General features: G+C 46.6%; 1 protein-coding gene across 1 annotated transcript; it reads right to left on the bottom strand.

Annotated features, from left to right (window-relative positions):
- Positions 1 to 2,630: 2,630 nt before the first annotated feature.
- LOC128784001 (solute carrier family 2, facilitated glucose transporter member 3) lies at positions 2,631 to 13,551 on the bottom strand. Its single transcript, XM_053935216.1, has 10 exons — positions 13,372 to 13,551; positions 10,425 to 10,520; positions 8,977 to 9,137; positions 8,446 to 8,686; positions 8,115 to 8,277; positions 7,308 to 7,495; positions 6,842 to 6,946; positions 6,325 to 6,426; positions 5,888 to 6,091; positions 2,631 to 5,377 (listed from the first exon to the last, which is right to left on the bottom strand). Exons 1-10 carry the CDS (start codon positions 13,534 to 13,536, stop codon positions 5,180 to 5,182), a joined length of 1,623 nt encoding a protein of 540 aa, XP_053791191.1. The 5' UTR covers positions 13,537 to 13,551; the 3' UTR covers positions 2,631 to 5,179.
- Between the last annotated feature and the right edge of the window lie 5,956 nt (positions 13,552 to 19,507).

The raw sequence follows: 19,507 nt of genomic DNA, 5'->3' as shown, positions 1-19,507 counted from the left end.
GAGAAGACTGAAAACCAGGACAAAACAGAGACCAGAGATGGAAAACCAGGGTGCTGTTTGATCAGGTTGATCACTACATGACCAGTTGCTAGTTCAGAACAGGATCTGCAGTGGTCCCACAATGCATGTCACAGTGACTGGTGCACCAGTATGACTGCCTTACACAAATCCATGTGACCTCTTGCTAAACAGAAAATGGTTGTGCAACATGAGCAGAAAACAGACTTAGCAGGTCAGTCATGTGTCTATCAGGCCTGCTGAAGCTTATGGAAAAGGAAGAGACAGTTCTTGTAAACACTGTAATTTAGTGAGGTATAGCATAGAAACAAGATATATCACAGCAAGTGGATTGCTTTACAGCCTGCCTCCAGCAGAAATGGAATACTTTCAAGTAACACCATTTAAATTGTGGTAGCAATATATATTTTAGGAGACAAAATCATATTCTTTCCTTGTCTGACAGCCTGAGTGCTGCCTTTTCCCAGCAGCATATTACAAAGACAACTGTCTCTTGTCTGGTAACTCACATTGTAAAGACAGAGCCAGACTAAGTGACAAACCAGACCCCAGGTTTTCCAGCAAGCATCTCACATATCTTCAGAGTCCTTCTAAAAGTGAAGAAAATGTTAGAATTGTGTCCTTGGTCTGATCTGCAGGAAGTTTAAAAAAAAAAAAAAGCCAGAGAAACATAAATTTTCTGTGCAACAAAACGTGCATTTTATTTACCTGCTGGCAGGACCTTTCTCACAATGTGTACAGTGGGAGAAAAGGTTGTGGTGAGTCACTTCTTGATGCTGCTCCATTGTGGCCCATCACAATGACATTGGCAATGTGTCCACACTTTCTTTCCTCTCAAATGAAAGCAGTGATGGCACAGTCCCCCACCAAACTAGCAAATGTTCCTTCTTGAACCCTCAAAAAAGGGGTTAGTGACTTTGCATGGAGGTAAGACTGCAGTCTCCTGCTTGTGCTCTCACCCAGATAACTTCCCAAGGGAGAAGCTGCCCCATATCTCCCCAGTTACTGAAGTGTCTAGAATGTGTCCTCTTTTCAGAAATCAAAATCAAATAAAAAGATTTTTGCATTGGACATGGAGCAGGGAAATATACCTCCAATAAAATGTTGTTTGCTGGAGGTTTTTTTTCCCATATTTCTTCTCACAGAAATAAACTGCTGTTCTTGGCTATTATGCAAAGACATTCATCAGAAATAACACAAGCAGAAAGCGACAAATGTTGGCAGTGATGCTGTGTCCACTCAGCATCAGTTTCATTCCAAGAACTCCCCAGTGATGCATTTCTGTGGGGTATTGTGGTGGCCACAAGAACTGCCTACATGCTCACTTGGATGCGATAAGCACTTTCAGCTGAAAACAGCCCATCCTCAAACCATTAAATTGCATTCAAACCATTTAATTGGGAACAGGTTTTCCTTTTGAAGCTTCCTTATAATTTTAAGAACTAACCAGATCTAAACCAAAGCCTTGTTCCCTAACCCAAATTTTATCACAAACACTACACAAAAGACTAATTTAGTGCTCAGTGAATCACATGCTTTGGCCACAAATGATTTTGTTCTCTGCTTCCACTTTTGATGAAGAACACTGAAACGTTAACAGTTAAGTTTGAGCTGGATATGCTTATGAGTTTGGATAGCTGGGCTTTATTTTTATAGTTGAGCTAGAATTGAAAAACAATCCTAGACAGAGATTAGCCCAGGGCACTCCCCAGCTCCAAGGTTGGTTGCATACCAAGCTCAGCAAAACACAGGCATGAGCTAGGAAAACACAGCAGCCAGAAACAGCAGCTTTCAGAAAGGCTTCATGGGACCGCTGCTCTGCTGAGCTTTTTCAGACTTTACATTGCTCCCTATCTTTTCCTTGTTTTAGGCTTTGAGCAGCCTGCTGCATACTGGAGTTATATTAGCCATATTCCTGCTCTAAGGTACTCTGGGGTCTGCCATCTTTTCCTTCCTTTCACTTAATCCCATCCTCTTCCACTGAAGGATATTTTGTTCACATATTTTTTGAGAGCAGCCCAGAGACCTGAGAGTGCTCCAAGGAATGCTGTAGTCCCTGAGCTATGGGATCAGCTCCTGGGGCAGTGGGGTTTTCTCTCCATCCCCCTGCTCCTTTCCAATATCCACTACTGAGTGTACATGGGTACGATCTCACAGGAGGACATGAAGGTCACATCCCAAACAGGGAGGAAAGCATCAGCTACAGGGGAAAGGGGTCCTCCTCCTCCCTCCTAGCAGAGAAGTTGAGGAGTGCAGTGGGAACAGAGCAGGGGCAGAAGTCTCAGGATCTTTAGCTCTGGGCAGGATTCATAACTTCCAGCCACTTCTCTCCCTTCCTGTTACACTGGGAAAGTATTTGCACACAAACAAAAAGGATTTGGGCAAACAAGAATCAGAGAAGCACATTTTTTAGTTTAAGAATTGATGACAAATGGTAGTAAGGGAATTAAAGGTGATTTGCATAAAGGCTGAGCGGAATTATCACTTCCAGTAGGATAAACCAGCAAATCCAGTGTTCAGGTACCCAAAAAGGTTGCAGGGTAGATGGTGGTGACATTTGAGGGGGCAGTCCCAGTCTGTGATAAAGTAAGAGAACACCTACAGAATAAAGGTAAAATCCAAATCAGGTATTTATTTCATATTTTTTATTTCAAAACCAGGAAACAACCACATTAATAAGCATATAAAATCCATCCAAAATATTCACAATGCCGCTACAGAAAAAGAAAATAAAGATACCGTGTGAGAAAGGCCTACACATTTCGGTCCAAGCCAACACACATCTGATGCAAAGTATGGAATGCTCTTATGCACAGCTGTGGGGGGAAATTCCTAACATACAGATACCCATATAGAAATATCATGTCTGGATGTGCTGGAGGGTCAAAGGAAGGGCACAGAAATCTATGTAACTGAGCCAGAATATCAAAACTGGGAGAGACGTCTTACATAATACTTTCAAGAATAAATATCTGGAATGTAAGCCTAAATAAAAAGCTTGGGAAAACTGGATGTAATATGATTGCATTGTGCAAAGCTGGGGCATTTCAAATTTATTCACAGGAAGCATTTAACAGCAGCAAATTTAACTGATCTCTGCAACTGTTTCTCATTAGGGAAGGTAGAAATGCCATCACTAGTTACTGAAAATGTCAGACAGACCCCCCAGAAAATACATCAATGGGAATTTCTCTAACCTGCTCTGAAGCATTATGTTGGCAAGAAAGCTTGGGCTATCCATGCTACACAAGTCTTACTGTCATTTTAACCTTTCTAAGTCTTTCTTCCTTTTACCACCTCAGAATCCATGGGCCTGCCTCTCTTCTAGGCTATCCAGTAATGAATTCCAGCAGGTCGACCTGAGTTCAACCACATCCAAAAACTGCAGCTTGACCTCAGAAGAGCAGGAATTTAATTGGACATACCCTCTGTGCTACCTTTAGATATTTTGTGCAGGTCTGGACAGACACAGGCCTGGAGCCTGTCACAGAACACTGCAGTGATTAAAGCTGCCCCTCCTTGATTGCAAGTGCACCCTATGTTCAACTTTTTGCCTGCCTGACCTGAGCTGTGCTAGCTCGGCAGCAAGGCTGGGGGACACACAGACTCAATTGCCCAGCGGAATGACAAGCAAGGAGACCGACATTTACTGATGAACAATTACTGCCTGCCACATCCCTTTGAACAGAGGCACTGTAACAGAGCTGTACACATCTACAAAGCACACTGGTGAGCACCACAACATCATGCAGACCTTCCAGAGAGGATATATGGGGCAATAAACACCTGGCCTTCAACCAAGCAGGGGACTGAGCACTACAGACCTTTTGCACTGCTAAACCAGCAAATTCCAGTAGCTGTGGTGTCTAGTCCTGCATCTCTACTCTTATGAACTTACATGTACCACAACTGACCATGCCTGTGTCCAGAAGGGTCATGCTATATGCCTCTGTAATATTTATAGGAACAACTGCTAAGAAAATACAGCTTTGAAAAGTAATTTTTTATCCTTGCACTCTCCTTTGAATGACAATCGGCAAATTTCAGAATTTATGACAGACTATAACAGAGCAAGCCAAAAAGAAATAAGAGAAGGCAGGAAAAATTACCCTCTGGTTTGCAATCACCATCCTCAATCATCCATAGAATGCTTAAAACCATGTCTGAAAATATAATCCAACAAAACCCATTGTAAGATGCAACATCACACTCTCATCAACACTTGAGAACAATTATTTAAAATAGCCACCAAAAATCCCTAATAACAGAGATTTTAGTGCAGAAACATACCTCTTCCCACAAGTACACAACTCGTCAGATTTCTTTCCAGAGGGCACAAATAACTTCAAGGTGATGTGCATAATTGGCTCTGCTGTACATGCCACCTAAAATGCTCAATCTCCTTTTTAGTACATTTCTCCTTTACAGTCTTATTGCACCTCAAGTCTACAGCATCTTTTGTTAGATAGCTATTTCTCTTAAACGTCTCCAATTTCTTTATCTGTACATTTTTGTACACCATTAAAAAAATAAATATTTACAAAGTGACATACAAATAAATAAACGGAAGTAAAAGTATGCTTTCAGTATGTCTATACAAAAAATAAAAGAGCAGGAAAAAATATGCATGTGACTTGGTCCCCTTTTTCCTGAGGCTAAAAATAGTGTACACTGGATAGGAAAAACCAAGATGGCTTTTTGGTAAACTTGCTAAATTCCAGTGTAACACCATACACACGCACACAGAGTAGACTCAAAGGGCTGGGGACTTGTTTAGCAGGTCAACTTCAACTCACTACAAAAATAGTAATTAGATTCAAATACATAATGATCACTGTGTGCATAAGTATGTTAACCCCAAACAGCAATTTTATGGGAGAAAAGTAAAAATATTGCCAGCTCTTCTCTGTTCTCCTGATGTTTGCGGCAGGAAAGATGAGATTATTTTTGCAAGTGCCAGGTGCTTTCCAGTACAGCAGATCACCCGTATCTGATTTGCTTAATGCTGGCAAGCCTGGCAGAATGGGCGAGCATGTGGATAAAAAGGATATAGCAGCAATTGAGGAGGGGAAAAACGTCCCAGTTCTCATGGTTTTCTTTGCTCATTCCTTTAATGACTCTTTAAGCATGAACGAGTTAAAGAACGGGTGTGTCATGGATCTTAGGCAGCTGTTTTGTTCAGCTCCACCATGGGGGTCTTCTGGGGTGACGAGTCATTGTTTGCTCCTCGTCCTTCAAAGCCCCTAGAGATGTCTTCAAAAGTCCTGCCCTTGGTCTCTGGCACTTTGAAGAAGGTGAAGACAAAGAAGATGACCAAGAACACAAGGAAGATGAGGAAGACATAGGAGCCACATAGTTTCTGCAGGGAGGACAAACACAAAAGGTTTTATTTTTCAAATTACATGTAAGGTCATTTGCTGTTGAGAGGTTAAAATCCCAACACCTTTCTCCAACAGTGCCCTTACTGACTTTTTTCTCATCACAGCATTTTTAAAATTGAAATTACATTCCTATGGACTTCTAAAGGTCTTTAATCTTCCTGAGGGTGATCAAAATTAATGCTTTTAAAGCAAAAGCCCTGATGTGCTAACTAAGATGGCTCTTCCAAATATTTGCAAGCTGCAACCAGTTAAGACAGCAGAATATAAGGTAAGCAACAGCCTCCAGTAACAATAGTAACACTGACTCAGACCTCTGGAAGACTCACCAGCCCTCTTCTCAAAGCCAGGACAACTTCCAGGAGAGGGTGAGTTATTAAATGTCATATAGTCATGTGTCAAAGTCTTCAAATATGCAGATTCTACCACTTTTCTGGACACCTATTCCAATGCTGCAGTGCTCTCACAGTGCTTTATAAACCAGGACTTACCTCTGCATAAGGGAAGAGCATTCCCACCAAGAAATTGGAGGTCCAGTTGGAACAACCAGCCACTGCCATGGCTGCAGGTCGTGGGCCCTGGCTGAAGAGCTCTGCCACAATGAACCATGGGATAGGGCCAGGACCAATCTCAAAAAGAGCCACAAAGCCAAAAGTGGCAACAATGCTGATGTATCTGATCCAGTCCACAATGTCCTGCAAGGGAACAAAATATGATCAGCACAATGCCATCTCCAGCGCCACAATTTTCTCAGCTGCACTGCAAACACTGTAGCAGTTCCCAGAGTTATAAAATTGCTTTCTCCATTGCACACTTGGCTCTAGCCCTGGCTCTACCTGCCTACAGGGCAGCATTGCAGAGCAAAGCAGACGTGTTTTCTCATAGGTTCCTGCTGGGGTGAGCCTGGACAATAACACTGATCACTCACCTTCAGAGCTAAAGCCACAGTCATAATAGCAGCACAGACAGCCATGCCAGCCAAACCAACTAAATGGAGGGTCCGGCGCCCTGCACGCTCCACCAGGAACAGCTGGAAAGGAGAAGGCGGAAGGAAAAAAGTCCATCACTTTGGCAGCAAAAGTAGGACAGACTTCCTTGCTTACTATCTCCTGCATCTCTTCCTCATCTGCCTGTAAACCTCAGAGATCATGGTGATCCCAGTGCAGGTCACCAGGCTGCTCCACTGTCAGCACAAGTTCTTCCACTCTGGTTCTTGCTACTGCTTTCTCTCATCACTCTTTTCCTCACATGCACTCCTTTTCCACCTTCTCTTTCATCTAAGATAACAACAACATGTCCTTCTGCCCACCTCTCCTCCCACCATGCCTTTGATGCACTCTGGTCTTTGTTCCCACAGGTCAGTGCATTGCCACCACCTGGCTACTTGTCTGTAGTCCCATCTGCCAGGGGCATGACCAGGCAGACATCAGCCCTGTTCCACTCACCGACACCACAGTGAAGACTGTGTTTACCACACCAGCTCCAATGGTGGCATAGACAGGCTGTGTGATACCAGCTCTTTCAAAAATCCCCGTGGAATAATAGAATACCTGGGAAGAGAAGCGAAAGTTGGACACAATCACAATTCCATGTTTGAGAGCATGTCCCTCATCCTCTGCCTAACTGCTTGCACATTCAGCAGGGAGCTTCTAAGCAGCACTCCACGCTATAAAACAGCATGCTTCCAGTCAAGGTTCATTCACTTGGTGCAAGGCCAGGGTACATGTGGGGAAAGTGAAAGCCATAATATCCACTTTCCATTTCAGCATTTTTGCCAGATGACAAAACAGTGACCTCCAGTCAAGGCACAAAGATGTTTTGGGATTTAAGAGTTCTCTCCACAGCAGTAGCAAGTGCAAGTTTAGCCAAAGATAAGGGAGGCCCAGCAGATGGGACAGCAAGATAACTCACAGCATTGATGCCTGAGAGCTGCTGGGAGAGCTGCAGCATGATGGCGATGATAATGGCTTGGCGGTAGTTTGGAGAACGGAAGAGCTCTGGCACAGTTGCTTTCTTTTCCTGGGACATTTTAGCACTTTCTTCTTTCATCTCCTGGATGTCTTGAGACACATCTCGATCACCACGGAGCTTCTGGAGAACTGGAGGGAAGAATCCAAAGAAGTGAGGTATGAGACACACACCTACTGGCCACAGAGCTGTGTCTGTCCCATCTGCTACTGCAGGGAGGGCACAGGAGGAAGACTGAACACCCCCAGTTGGTGTTGAGGCCTGCTGCATGGGAAAGGCCAAACCTCTGCTGGCAGCCTTGCTCTTCTTTTCAACCTAGAGGTCAGGGTGCTGTGAACAGCACAGAAACCAGGCCCAGGTCCTGTTCACGTTGATTGAGCTCCACGCTTATGTTCACACTCTTGCCAGAGCTGACCCCAGCCCTCCAAGCTCCCTGTTAAATGCCAGCTATTTCCTGCCTTTCAAGAGGAGCTGGCAGAGTGGCAGCAGCTGGTCCTGCCACATCCCACCAGGCTAGGTGCCACTCCTCACATCTTGATCCCACCTGGAGCCTCTGTTGGGATGCCAGGTTTCTCATGCTTCCTGGCACTGGTGCAACCTAAAGGATGGGAAGGCAGGCCAGGCCTGATGCCCTCCGGGAGTCACACCCTAATTCACCACAGGCACCAGGATCAGTCCTGGCCTCCCACTCAAGTTCAGTGCAGGCTGGGAGCCAGAGCACTGCCCTGCCCCTTTGAGATGAGTTCTTACCTGCTTGGGCTTTCTCCTCCTCCATCTTGTTGATCAATAGGAAGCGGGGGCTTTCAGGGCAGAACAGAAGACCTATACACTGCACAATTGCTGGGAGGACCGTGAACCCCAAAAGCATTGGCCAAAGTCCTTCAGTGCCCATGATTGCCTCCAGTCCAAAGATCTACACCGAGAATAGAAGAGAAATAAGAGTGACTTCAAACCCCTCCTCACCCCCACCCCAGTATGACAGGAGCCACACTCTGCACCTGATGGCAAGTAAAGCCCTCCTTGCCCTTTCCCAGCCCTCCTTCCCCCACCTGAGGGCAGGATCAGGTTGTACCAGGCCTACCTGAGCCACCAGGATGCCCACAACAATGCCCAGCTGGTTGAGGGTGCCGAAGGCTCCACGGACGCTGGTGGGTGAGACCTCGCTGATGTACATGGGCACAAAGCCGGTGCAGAGGCCACAGAAAGCACCAATAACAAAGCGGCCAATAATCAACATCTCCACTGCCTTTGCTGCCTTAGAGAAGGCCATGAGAAGGCCACCGGTAAAGGCCAAGACATTCACCAGCAGCATGGAGTTCCTCCTGCCAGGGTAAAGATGTCAAGACTGAGCTTAAACTGGCAATACAGCAGGAAAATCACTGGGAGTGGGGGTAAAGGTAAACCTGCCCATGATCTTCCATCTCAGGGGTGGGAAGAGAATGGAATAATTCCCATTCAGCTCCTGCTTTGGCCTGCAATCCTTCTTTTTGCAGCCCACACATTCTTGTTTCCTCCCCAGACATCTCTTCCCACCTCTGCCCTCTTCCTCCCAGTGCTCCTTTGTAAAGGGAAAAGTTCCCCAACAGCTTGCATCCTCCTCTTCCCAACTTACCTGCCAAATCTGTTTACAAACAGACTGACTGAGAAGGAGCCAATCATGCCTCCTACTGAGAAGATGGCCACAGAAAGCGACCATAGAGAGGTGAGTAGTTCTTGGGAGACAGCCTTCCCACTCCTTTCTGACAGGGTTTTGTTGAAAAACTTCCGGATGATCTGCAAGAGTGATCAGGTAGCGAGAGTTACAATCCAGAGTGAGGCATTTTATGCTGGGGAGAGGGGAGACTACTGTCTTCCTTCTGCTGCCATGAAAACATAGAGAGACCCAAAAAGGCAACAACAAGCTAGACAAGGGGAAGAGAAGGGCACAGAAGGAGGAGAGCTTTCACTGAGAAGTAGCTCAGTATGATGAGGGAGAGAGCTTCACTGAGTGGAGGGGCAGGCAGGGTACCCACAGGACAGCAGTGTTTATTAAGGAAAACAGGCTTATCTTCTGAATATTTCAGATGATGTGAGTCACTGGTGGTTCCTGGGAGGAGGCGGGAGACAGTTGGGAATGAAAGGGAACAAGAAAACATGACCAGTGAGTGGATGGGAACATTTCTGGCAATACCAAAACACTGACAGCAGGGACAGGATTTCTGGTATAGAAATAGCTGGAGACACACAAGGCTTCATTGAAGTAAGCGTGAAAAATAGTTTATATTTTACATAATGCCATCCCAGGGGATGTGACAGGGCCACGTTGCTGATTTCCCAGGCATCCTCTTAGCTAGTGAGGTAAATTGTGGCATGGGCTGCAGGGGCAGGGGGACAGAGTGCCTGCCCCCAGCAGATGGCAGCAGGACATGAACTAGGGAGGACTGACCCCATCCCCCAGCCAGTCGTGAACATCTCTTCCCGGAGACAGGGTGGATGTGGTATTCGTGACTCAGTTCTTGACAGGAACCATCTTAAAGTTACATGAAAACCACATCTCTCATTTTCTTCAGCTCTTGTTTCTTAGGCTACAGTCCTAGGATTATTTGGTCAAATGTCCAAGTCACAACCCTTTTACAAGCACTGAATATAGACTTAACACAAGGAATGAATAAACAAGTAAAATAAACTTGAAATAAACTAAATTAGGGCAGCTGTAATTCCTACCAACCCTTAACTGTTTTCTGCACAATGCTCCCTACATTCCTTCTGCCATGGTTGGTTTATTCTGACTCAAAACTGAGGCAGCTCACATTCCTCCACACACCACATATGGCAGATAGAGCCCTTCTGCCCTTCCTGTGCTCCTAATTATGAGAATTAACCCATTTGCTCTCTCCCTTCCCCAAAACTTTATTTTTCCTATTCAATGTTGTATTTGAACGGGGGTTTTAAATGCCTTACTGACTTCATAAACCAAAACCAAATTACTGGGTGCTTGGGAGACAATCCCTCTCCTTTCTACATCACTGTCTTCCCATCAGCCCCTCACCCAATCCCACCTCCCCAGCTCATTCCTCTCACCTTCTCAGGTGCATTAATTACACCAGTGTTGTAACCAAACTGGAGAGATCCAATGGCAGCAATGCAAACAGCATAGACAAGAGGTGCTGTGATTTTCTGTGGGAAGAGAGGGAACAATTATTTAGCTAATTCGGCTTTCTACACAACTTCAGCTTCTCTTCAGCATAAACAGCAGCTGCAGCTCATAGGTGCCATGTGCAAGTGCTCTGAGGGCAGGGAATGGGCTTTTATCCAGCAAGGGTGAGTACCAGTTGCATCCCTTGGATCCCCCTCCCTGGAAAGGGAGATGCAACTGTACAGCAGGAAAAGTTCTGTGGCTACAAGTAGGAGGGCTTGTCAGGGCCTCCCTTTTATTATCGCCTGACCTTCAGCAACTATTCTCAGCTCATTAGTAATGAATACACTGCCTGCATTAGTGGCTGTTATTTTGGGTTGATCTGCTTTACAGGAGCTTTTGCTGATCTCTGGCATGTCATGAAAGAAGGGTCTAACTCTTCCCTGAGCCAGCTGACAAGTTCCCATAAATTGAGTCTCAGATCTGCCCATGAGCTACACTGGCAGTCACTCACAACAGTTACAACACGCACTCTCTTCGGCAACAGGCTTGTTTTTCCCATGCTAGGGCTTCCCAACCCTGCCCCAGGGCACTGGCACAGCAGCGTGCCTCAAGAGGTGGCAGCAGTAGCTCCCCGTCTATTTTTCTGTGGCAATAGTTGGTATCTTAAATGAAGCACACTCCCTGAAGTTTCAGTAGACCTGAATCTCCATTAAATTAAAATAAAAACAGCAGAGCCCTCAGAGCCATAGGGAAAGCTTAAAGGTCCAACCTCAGAAGTCCCACAGACTGAGAAATTTAAGTATCAGTGAAAAGCATCTGACATTTTGTTCATTTTTAAAGCTTGTGGCATTTAAGCCAGCTCCGAGTGAGGGAGGTGTGTGGGGGGGCAGGTGACTCAGGAGTTGGCACTTAGGCAGCCACTGCCTGAGTTGACTATTTGGAAAGATTGTGTTCCTTCCCATCTCAGGAGGTTTGGAAGCCTTTCCAAAAATATTAACAGTTCCTTTTCCAAGACTTTCCAATTATTGTACTTAAGCCTGGCAGAGTAAACTACTAGGTGGGGCCTACTATCACAGCTCTTCCAGTCTCTCACTTTCTAGCTCAGCACCAGGAGTAGTGGCTCTCAAAACTGCCCAAAGTCTTTCACAATAACCTTCTGTCAGTGCTCATTCCACCTCCACCAATCTTTCAAGCCCAGCACGAATGTGCTTCTGGCCTGAACAACCCTCAGACACGACCACTTCTGCCTCAATAAACAGAATTTGGGGAAAGGACTCCCAGGGATGGTTTCCTCCACCGACCTACATCATGTAAATGTCCTCCTGCCCATGTCAGTGGTGGAGACAAAATGGACAGGGGGTAGATGAGCACGGAGGTAGCATTCACACCTGAACACACCCTAGGTAGTCCAGACATTCTCCCTGGCACCCTGTGACTGCTCCCCTCATTTTTATCTCAAGGAAATTTGGCACAGAACCACAAGGACACAGCTCTTTCAAAGCATCTAAGCAGTTTTGGGACTCTAGGCCAGGTCATCTCTAGCCAGCAGGTATGGCAAAGCTGCAGATAAACCCTAGCTGTCCACATGGCTCACACAGGAGCACCTTTCCCCCAGGACTGTGCTTCGTCATGGCTTGCAGTGACCACAGCTGGCCTTTTCCTTCTGGGTGCTGCAGGGACAAGGTCCCTGCTATGTGGGCACCCCTCACTTCCATGGTACGTAAATGAGCTACAGGATTAGTTGTTCTACCCAGTTTCATACTTCCTTCTCCTGGCTGTTGCCTGCTATTCGTCTCCTGCCCAGCCTCCCACCACCTAGACATCACATGGCATGACCCATCCCCTCCAGTGAGCCAGACCGTGATCTAATGTATGGATCATTTGTCAGTACTGCAAGCGCCTCGCTTCCCAAAAGGCAAACAGGGAGCTCAGAAATAGTACAGCTACACCCACTCTATCCAAAGGCTCATGGCTGAGGTCTGTACACCAGCACGGAATTCAAACCGCTACCCCTCCCTCCGACCACAGGCGTCGGCAGCATTCATTTTCAGGAGATGCTCCGCACCCGCTCCCCTCCTTCACTGCCTCCAACCCCAGAGCTGTACAACTTGTTGAGCCCGGCAGGAGTGGCCTCTCCTCGCTTCTCTGAACGACCTTGACGAGACGCTCTCCTTTCCTCTGCCTCATCCTCTCACACTGCCCCCACATCCCATCAATATGGCGATGAGAGGCCCGGCCTTCTCCAATTCTGGCTGTTCCCGTGTAATTCCCCGGCATCCCGCCGCAGGTCCAGGTGGGTACGTGCTGGTCCCCCTTAGTACGTTCAAATACAGGCAGTCATGAGCTCACGCCACTGCTGCACACCTCACTCTCTGCTGCAGACGAGCAGATACCGACCAATATCCCCTGCTCTCCATATGAGAAGGACATGCTCTGCCACCTTCTTGAAATTTAAAAGTGCCTTTATAAGTCATATTACCACCACCTAAAAAAATGTCCTTAACATCAGTCCCCCGCTTAGCATCCTAAACCCTGGGACCAAGCGAGTGCGTCGCCGCCAGCGAAACAAACCTCGTGATCAATATCCTACAAGGCGGACAGCATCATGTGCATCATCAGGCCACGCGCACGAAACCAAAATCGATCGCGCGACCTGCGACAATCGCTCCCAAACTGCGCGGTCCGCCGCCCCCTCCCCCCCCTCCACAGACAGAGCCGCCAAAGGACGACCAGCGGCCCTGCCGGGGCCACCAGCGCATCCATCCCCACGGCGAGCCCCAGGCGAACGCCGGCCGCGACCGCAGCCCTCCGCCGAAGCGCCCGGGGACCCGAGCGGCGGCCGCAGCGGGGAGAAAGAGGGCGGGAAGGATGCCGCTTTCGCCTCCCTACCTTCTTGGTGTCCATGGCCAGTAGGTCCCGGTGCCCGACTGCCAGCGAACGGCCGCCCGCCGCACCTAACGGAACCCGCGAGAGGCGGCGGCTCCGCGCCCGCCCACACCCGAGACTGCTGCGAGCCCGCCCCGCGCACGCCTCCGCCCGCGCCCGCCCGCCCATTTATGCGCTCAGCCATGGGCGGGGAGACGGCGGGGCGGGGCAGCATGCGACCCAACACCAAAACACAGCAATCACGGAGGTCGAAGCTCACGCCCCTCCGTGACGGCAATCTGCGTGCGGGGCTGCAGGGCGGTGATGGAGCGGGCCGGGCGGGGACAACGGGGTGGCCGTGGGGCGGTGGCCCCGCTTCCCCCCGCCGCAGGGACCGCACAAGGACCCGCCACACCTCGGATGCCACGCGCGAAGCGTTGGCTAATGGCACAATCAGTGCTTTGGGCGGTTTGCAGCGGCTGCGTGACGTAAAGCGACGTCTTTATTTATTATTTGTTGTATATAAAAATAAATTTCTTTATTATTGGGTCAATAAGCTAAAGCAGCAAGGCGGGCAGTGACGGTGCAGAGGCAGGCACACAAACAGCACGGGCAGTGCTGCAACCGAATGCTGTGTTCTGCGGGTGCTCCCACCACCTCGCAAAGCTGTGGATGAAGTACAGTTCTGGGTAGCTGCGTTTCGGGAATTTTTTGTTTGTCTGGTTACCAAAAATATATTTTTCATACGATGCTAGAATCTGCGGGGGCAAAGCTGAAGCTGGATCTAGTCCCAGACTTAAACCCTTCCTTACAAGGGCATGTAGTGACAGGACACGGGGGAATGGCTTCAAAATGACAGAGGGCAGGTTTAGTTTAGATAATAGGAAGAAACTCTTTACTGTGAAGGTGGTAGGGCACTGGCAGAGATTGCCCAGAGAAACTGGGGATGCCCCATCCCTGGAAGTCCATAAGGCCAGGTTGGATGTGGCTTTGAGAAAAAAAAAAAAAATAGTAGAAAGTGTCACCACCACCGCATGGCAGGGAGATAGAAGCAAAATTATTTTTAAGGTCCTCTCCAACTCAAACCATTTATGAGTCTATAATTCAATCAAATGCTACTGTGCTCCACATTTACTATCCATCCTTCAGGTCAAACACTTGCCAAACTCCTGCAGGAGAATGATGAAGAGCTGTTCTTTGAATCAAACAAAAGTGCTGCCAAGCAATAAAAGTCTTCACTGAATTAAGAATCTGTCAAGGATTTTGACTTCAGAAAACAGCAGCAGCTGGGGGCAAGGACAGTGAGGGAAAAAAAGCTGACTTATCCTGTTTCTTATTGTTAGGCAAAATACCTTGAGACCAGGCACCACTTTTGCCGTCAAATTCTGGGGAACTGGAACAATCACATTTTAAATTCGATTCTGCTGTTTATTTGGTGTCGTCACCTGGCCACACATAACTGAAAATTAACAGGGCAAAGCTTTCCTTCACTCACTCTCAGAAATACCCGTTTATTTTATGGCATTCATGAGGGTGAGTGATAAATACCGTCACAGGGTGTTTGTATGTTATATTTATTTGATAAATATCTCATGGGTATTCTGTGTGTTGTTGTTAAAATATTATTGCCAGCAGAAAAAGCGTGTAAGGGCACGGGATGCCTGCACAGTCCTCCTCCTCCGGCTGTGTGACAAAAGCGCCACTTCACACCCACAGGACAGCACAGCACAGCACGGAGGGACAATGGCAGAGGGAGGGCCCCAGCTAACACTCTGCCCCAGCTACTCCCCGACCCCTCACGAGAGCCATTAGCACATCAAAGGTTCCATTTTCATACACCCGGAGGAAAACAGGAACACAATTGCCAGGTGACAACCCGGATTAAGGACACCCTGCCTGGGCCAGCAGCTCAGGAGAGCCATCAGCCCAGGTGTGAAATTCATCACAAAGCCAAAGCTGGAGCACCTTTCAAACTGTGAAAGAGGAGGTGCTGTGTACAGGGGCACAGACACCTTACAGGATGCACGGGAAGAGCATCTGGGGCTTGTACAAGACTTACTATGGGATGTTTAGGGGAGGAAACAAAGAGGGGAGAGATATGGGGGAAGAAGGGCCACTTGCATGAAAATTCTTGGTTGACCAGCAAAAGTGTCCAGCCTTGTCCTGCTCTTGGTTAGCACAGTTTGCCCTATCTCGTTATTAAATCCTATTTTTAGCTGTGAGGTGCTCTCTGTAGGGGTGAGTACCACTGGTGTCTGCTTGTCTCTAAGGGTGAGGCCATGCCAGGTTGGCTCTGGGGGGACCAGGAGTGCCCTGGCCATCCGTGCACACAGCTCTGTGTGTGTGTACCAGCAACGGGAGCGGGGCTGCAGCCTTGTGCCAGCGTCAGAGAGACTGGTCTCTGTAGTCAGACTGTGTGAGCCCAGCTCCTTGGAAGGATCCACCTTATCATATTTATATGTCTATTCCCCTCCAGGAGCTGGAGCTCCCTCCTGCTCCTCCTGAGAGGTCACTGGTGCTGTTTGTGTAGCTGCACCGTGTGGGTTTATGCACGTGCCTCCAGGGAATACAGGGTCATTCGTGCTACTGGGAGTAAGGAGCTGTGTCAGCCTCACCTCTGTCCAGCCTAATCCCCTAACACTTTGTTCGAGTAATTCTGGCTCGCATTTTTCTTTTTCCTAGCTTATTTTCCATTTATTTGCAAGCATAGCAAGCTCCACGTTGAATCTGATCACTCAGCTGTCCCAAACTCTGGCATTAGCTCTGGAAATATTAATTTACTTGTTAGTGTGAGAAGTTGCCGTATTTCTGGAGGCTTTAAGCATATTCACATTTCAGAGACAATCTTTGGACTGCATTCCTCTGAAATGTCCTCATTCGTTGTTTATTCTTAACACACATAAGTCTGTTGCAAATACTGAGCAATCCAAACTCCAAGATTAGATTAAATACATACATAGCTACCGGTTCAATTTAGAAGCAATAAAAGTTTAGCTGAAAATTAAATCTCACATAAACACATAATGCAGAACGTCATGGGTAGCACGTCTTTATTTAACCAGAGCTGAGAAAGTAATACAAAAGACTGTTTCTTTCTCAAGCTCAAAATGCATCACTGAAACCCCAATTTCCATAAGGAATGTGCGGGAAAATACCCATTTCAGTGAGTTTTGCCCCTGTGTGCTGATGCTCAAATATTTAGATTTGAAATTTGCATCACACCCTGTTCCTCCTAAATACCGGTTTTGTTTCTGTCCCAGGACACACACCTACCTCCCACATCACGGCTAATTCTTCTGAAGATCAGCTGCTGGGGGAAGTACCTTAACACCTCCTTAGCAGAGCTATCTGGTACTGCACCAAAACTATCCATCCATCCAGTCTTTTTGTGAATATAATAACCGTGTATTATGCAAAGTGCAGTAACTGTGCTAGGATGACGGTCCTTGGCATGTGGGCAGCCAGACCTAAGGTTGTTAGGGGAAGGGCCAGGCAGAACTGGTCCCAAACAAAACTTGATGCTGGCTGCCCCACATTAAACACCGGTATCCTAACCACAGAGCTGTGGGGATTGGGAAAGGCTTGTCTTTTGCTTAACAAGCTTTTTTCTTTTTAGCTTTGAGAACACTTGCATGTCTAAACTAGTACATGACAACTAGCATTTCACTTCCAGGGAGCTTACATTTTCTGAGGAAAGCTGGTTTAATCAGAGAATCTCTATCTAACATTAAGCAAGAGCTCCAACAATGAGCAAGCCTGTTTTTATTTTAATTTATCTCAGGGACTGGAGCTGGCATGTGACCCCACAGAAGCACCCTGCTGTGGCTTTTTGAAAACGTCAGTGGAGGTCCAGCAGGTACAGTTCTCTGGCAAACATATTCCATATACACAAGGCCTTGGCTCAAGGCACAAATGAGGAGAAGGTGCCAAAAATTAGGTAAAAAAAAAAAAAAAAAAAAAAAAAAAAAAACCAAAAAACACTAACATTTTTGTCCTGTCCATGGCTCTACAACCTAATAGGAGCACAGACAGATCCACAGGGATTGATGAACCACAGGATCATCACATTGCTGTCCAAAATCCTGGCAAGCTATATTTCACCTACTTTATTGAATCTGCCCAAGTTGCAGTTCAGTGGTGCTGCCCCATATAATGAGGCTCTTTCCATTCTCTTTCGCCTCCAAATTTGGCGAATCCTATCTCGTGTTTCTTCTTATTTTGCCTGGAGAACAAATTCTTCAGAGATAAGAGGAGCGGGGACAAGGAGGATTATTATGCAGTGTTTGCCTTGAGAGCTGATTTTGTGCTTTACTGTTTGTTGTGTTTATAACAAAAGAGCATTCAGAACAAAGGAGAGAGAATGAGAGCCAGCATGGGCCAGATGCTTCCCCCTCAAGCCATGAGTAACTTTTATTGTTGAGAGGAGGTTAGGAGGAGGGGGGGGAAGAAAAGGAGGAAAGATAAAAGAGAGAAACAAGATGATGGGTGGGATGTAGGTTGGCCTGTAAACAACAGGAGGTTAAGCGAGTGAGAAAAGAACCAATGGAGACACAGAAGCCAAAAACAAAAGGACATAATGAGGTGAAGAAAGAAAATACTAAAGCAGATTAGAAGGGCAAGGCAGAAGAATAGAAGAGAAAAGGAAGGAAAAGACAGCAGCAAAATATCAGATGGAAAAGGACAACTTGTGAATAGTCAGAAAAGATGAACAGAGAGGTACAGGAGGAAGCTACAAAATTACCCAGCTAAAAAAGCACAGACATAGCACTGGAGAGATCACAGCAGTAAACCCAAGGCACCTTTAAATTCTGCCCTCAACCATGGTGCAGTGTAGGCTGAAGCTACTGTCTGAAAACTTTGGTCATTAAGCTGGCTGGTTAATCTAAAGTAAAGCAAAGTTAAAAGTTTTAATACTTTCACAGTTGCTTTCAAAAAGGGAAGTATCTGTTGCTAAAAAAAAAAAAATCAGCGGAAACCAATATTTAATGCTTTAACAATGATTCACAAAGAGGAACTAACCTTATTAAAAGAATGAATAGTTCTGCAGAAACCCACATGCTGGAGAGGAAACCGGCATCCCCTTGAAAATTATATCCTGGTGTATATGAAAGACGTGACAACCCCCTGGAAGTCCTCAAAGGTTTCCTAGTCCCATTTCCTATAACACTTCAGGCCTTGTCCTTTTCTTTTGTTCTGACTGGAAGAAGACTCCTGGCCTGCATCTAGGCCACAAGCCTGCTTTTTTTCCTGATTGATTTTGCCTTGTGAAACCAGGCTTTCTAGCAAGAGAGGAGCTATATACCTGTACATTTGCCTTCCCTTGCACTATTTATTTATCTGATTTTATTCTAACACTGGTTCGTATCTCAGAATAGCAATAATTAAGTATGTGCATGTGACTCACAGAGAATGTTCTAAGTACACTTTTTTTTTACCACAAGCAAATACCCTTCTTATGATCTCTCTTTGTTTTTGCCTCCTTTCCTCTGGAATGTACAGGTGAACTACAACTGAAACTGCCCCAAAGCCCATGTCCCGGTCGTGAACTGGGATGCTGCAGCATCTGGGGTGGAGGAGACAGCAGCAGAGCTTTGATGGGAGCTCAGGGGTGACCTATCAGGAGGCTGCAGGGCTGCAAGAGCAAAAGGCTTTGGCCAAAACATATGTGCTGTGGGTTTTTTCTATATCAGTCACCTCATCACACTGTGTTTGTCTCCACCCTGAGCAAGAAACTAAATTTGAAGGGCAATGTAAGAAGCCAACCTGGCTAATGAAGTTCAATTAAAGCCCAGCAACATAAGCAGAGGAAAAAAAAAATTGTACCAAGGTGTGAAATTACAAAGGGAATTTCCTAGCAAAGTACTATAAGAAGATAAACCCAGCTCAGGAGAGTGGTTGGACTAGGGGTCAGTTCATGAGGATGTCTGGAGAGGACCAGAAGGTATAGGATAGAAGGAATTAGGGTTGCCAGTCATCATTCCCCCTTGCTTCCTTCCTTTCCCCAGGGGCTGAGCAGTATATGTGTAAGGACTGGGTTGTTTTTGCTGAGTCTTCACAAAACTAATCTTTACTTCATATTGGTCAAGAAGTGACTATATTCAGATGGTAAAATGTAATGTCTTAAGGAGGGTGGGAAACATTTTTCCTCTGAAGGCATAAG

The sequence above is a fragment of the Vidua chalybeata genome, chromosome 2 (genome assembly GCF_026979565.1).
Source record: "Vidua chalybeata isolate OUT-0048 chromosome 2, bVidCha1 merged haplotype, whole genome shotgun sequence".
Classification (NCBI taxonomy): Eukaryota; Metazoa; Chordata; class Aves; order Passeriformes; family Viduidae; genus Vidua; species Vidua chalybeata.
Note: the sequence above shows the minus strand (reverse complement) of the source record. Positions and strands in the feature narration are given on the sequence as shown.

Bases quoted from the DNA above. Each gene is read 5' to 3' on its own strand.
- LOC128784001 (XM_053935216.1), bottom strand. From the start codon at position 13,536: ATGGGCGGGCGGGCGCGGGCGGAGGCGTGCGCGGGGCGGGCTCGCAGC. The intron at 8,278-8,445 runs GTAGGCCTGGTA...TTCTCGGTGTAG, and splicing joins TGGGCATCCTGGTGGCTCAG to ATCTTTGGACTGGAGGCAAT. The intron at 5,378-5,887 runs GTAAGTCCTGGT...TCCTCCCTGCAG, and splicing joins TGCTCTTCCCTTATGCAGAG to AAACTATGTGGCTCCTATGT.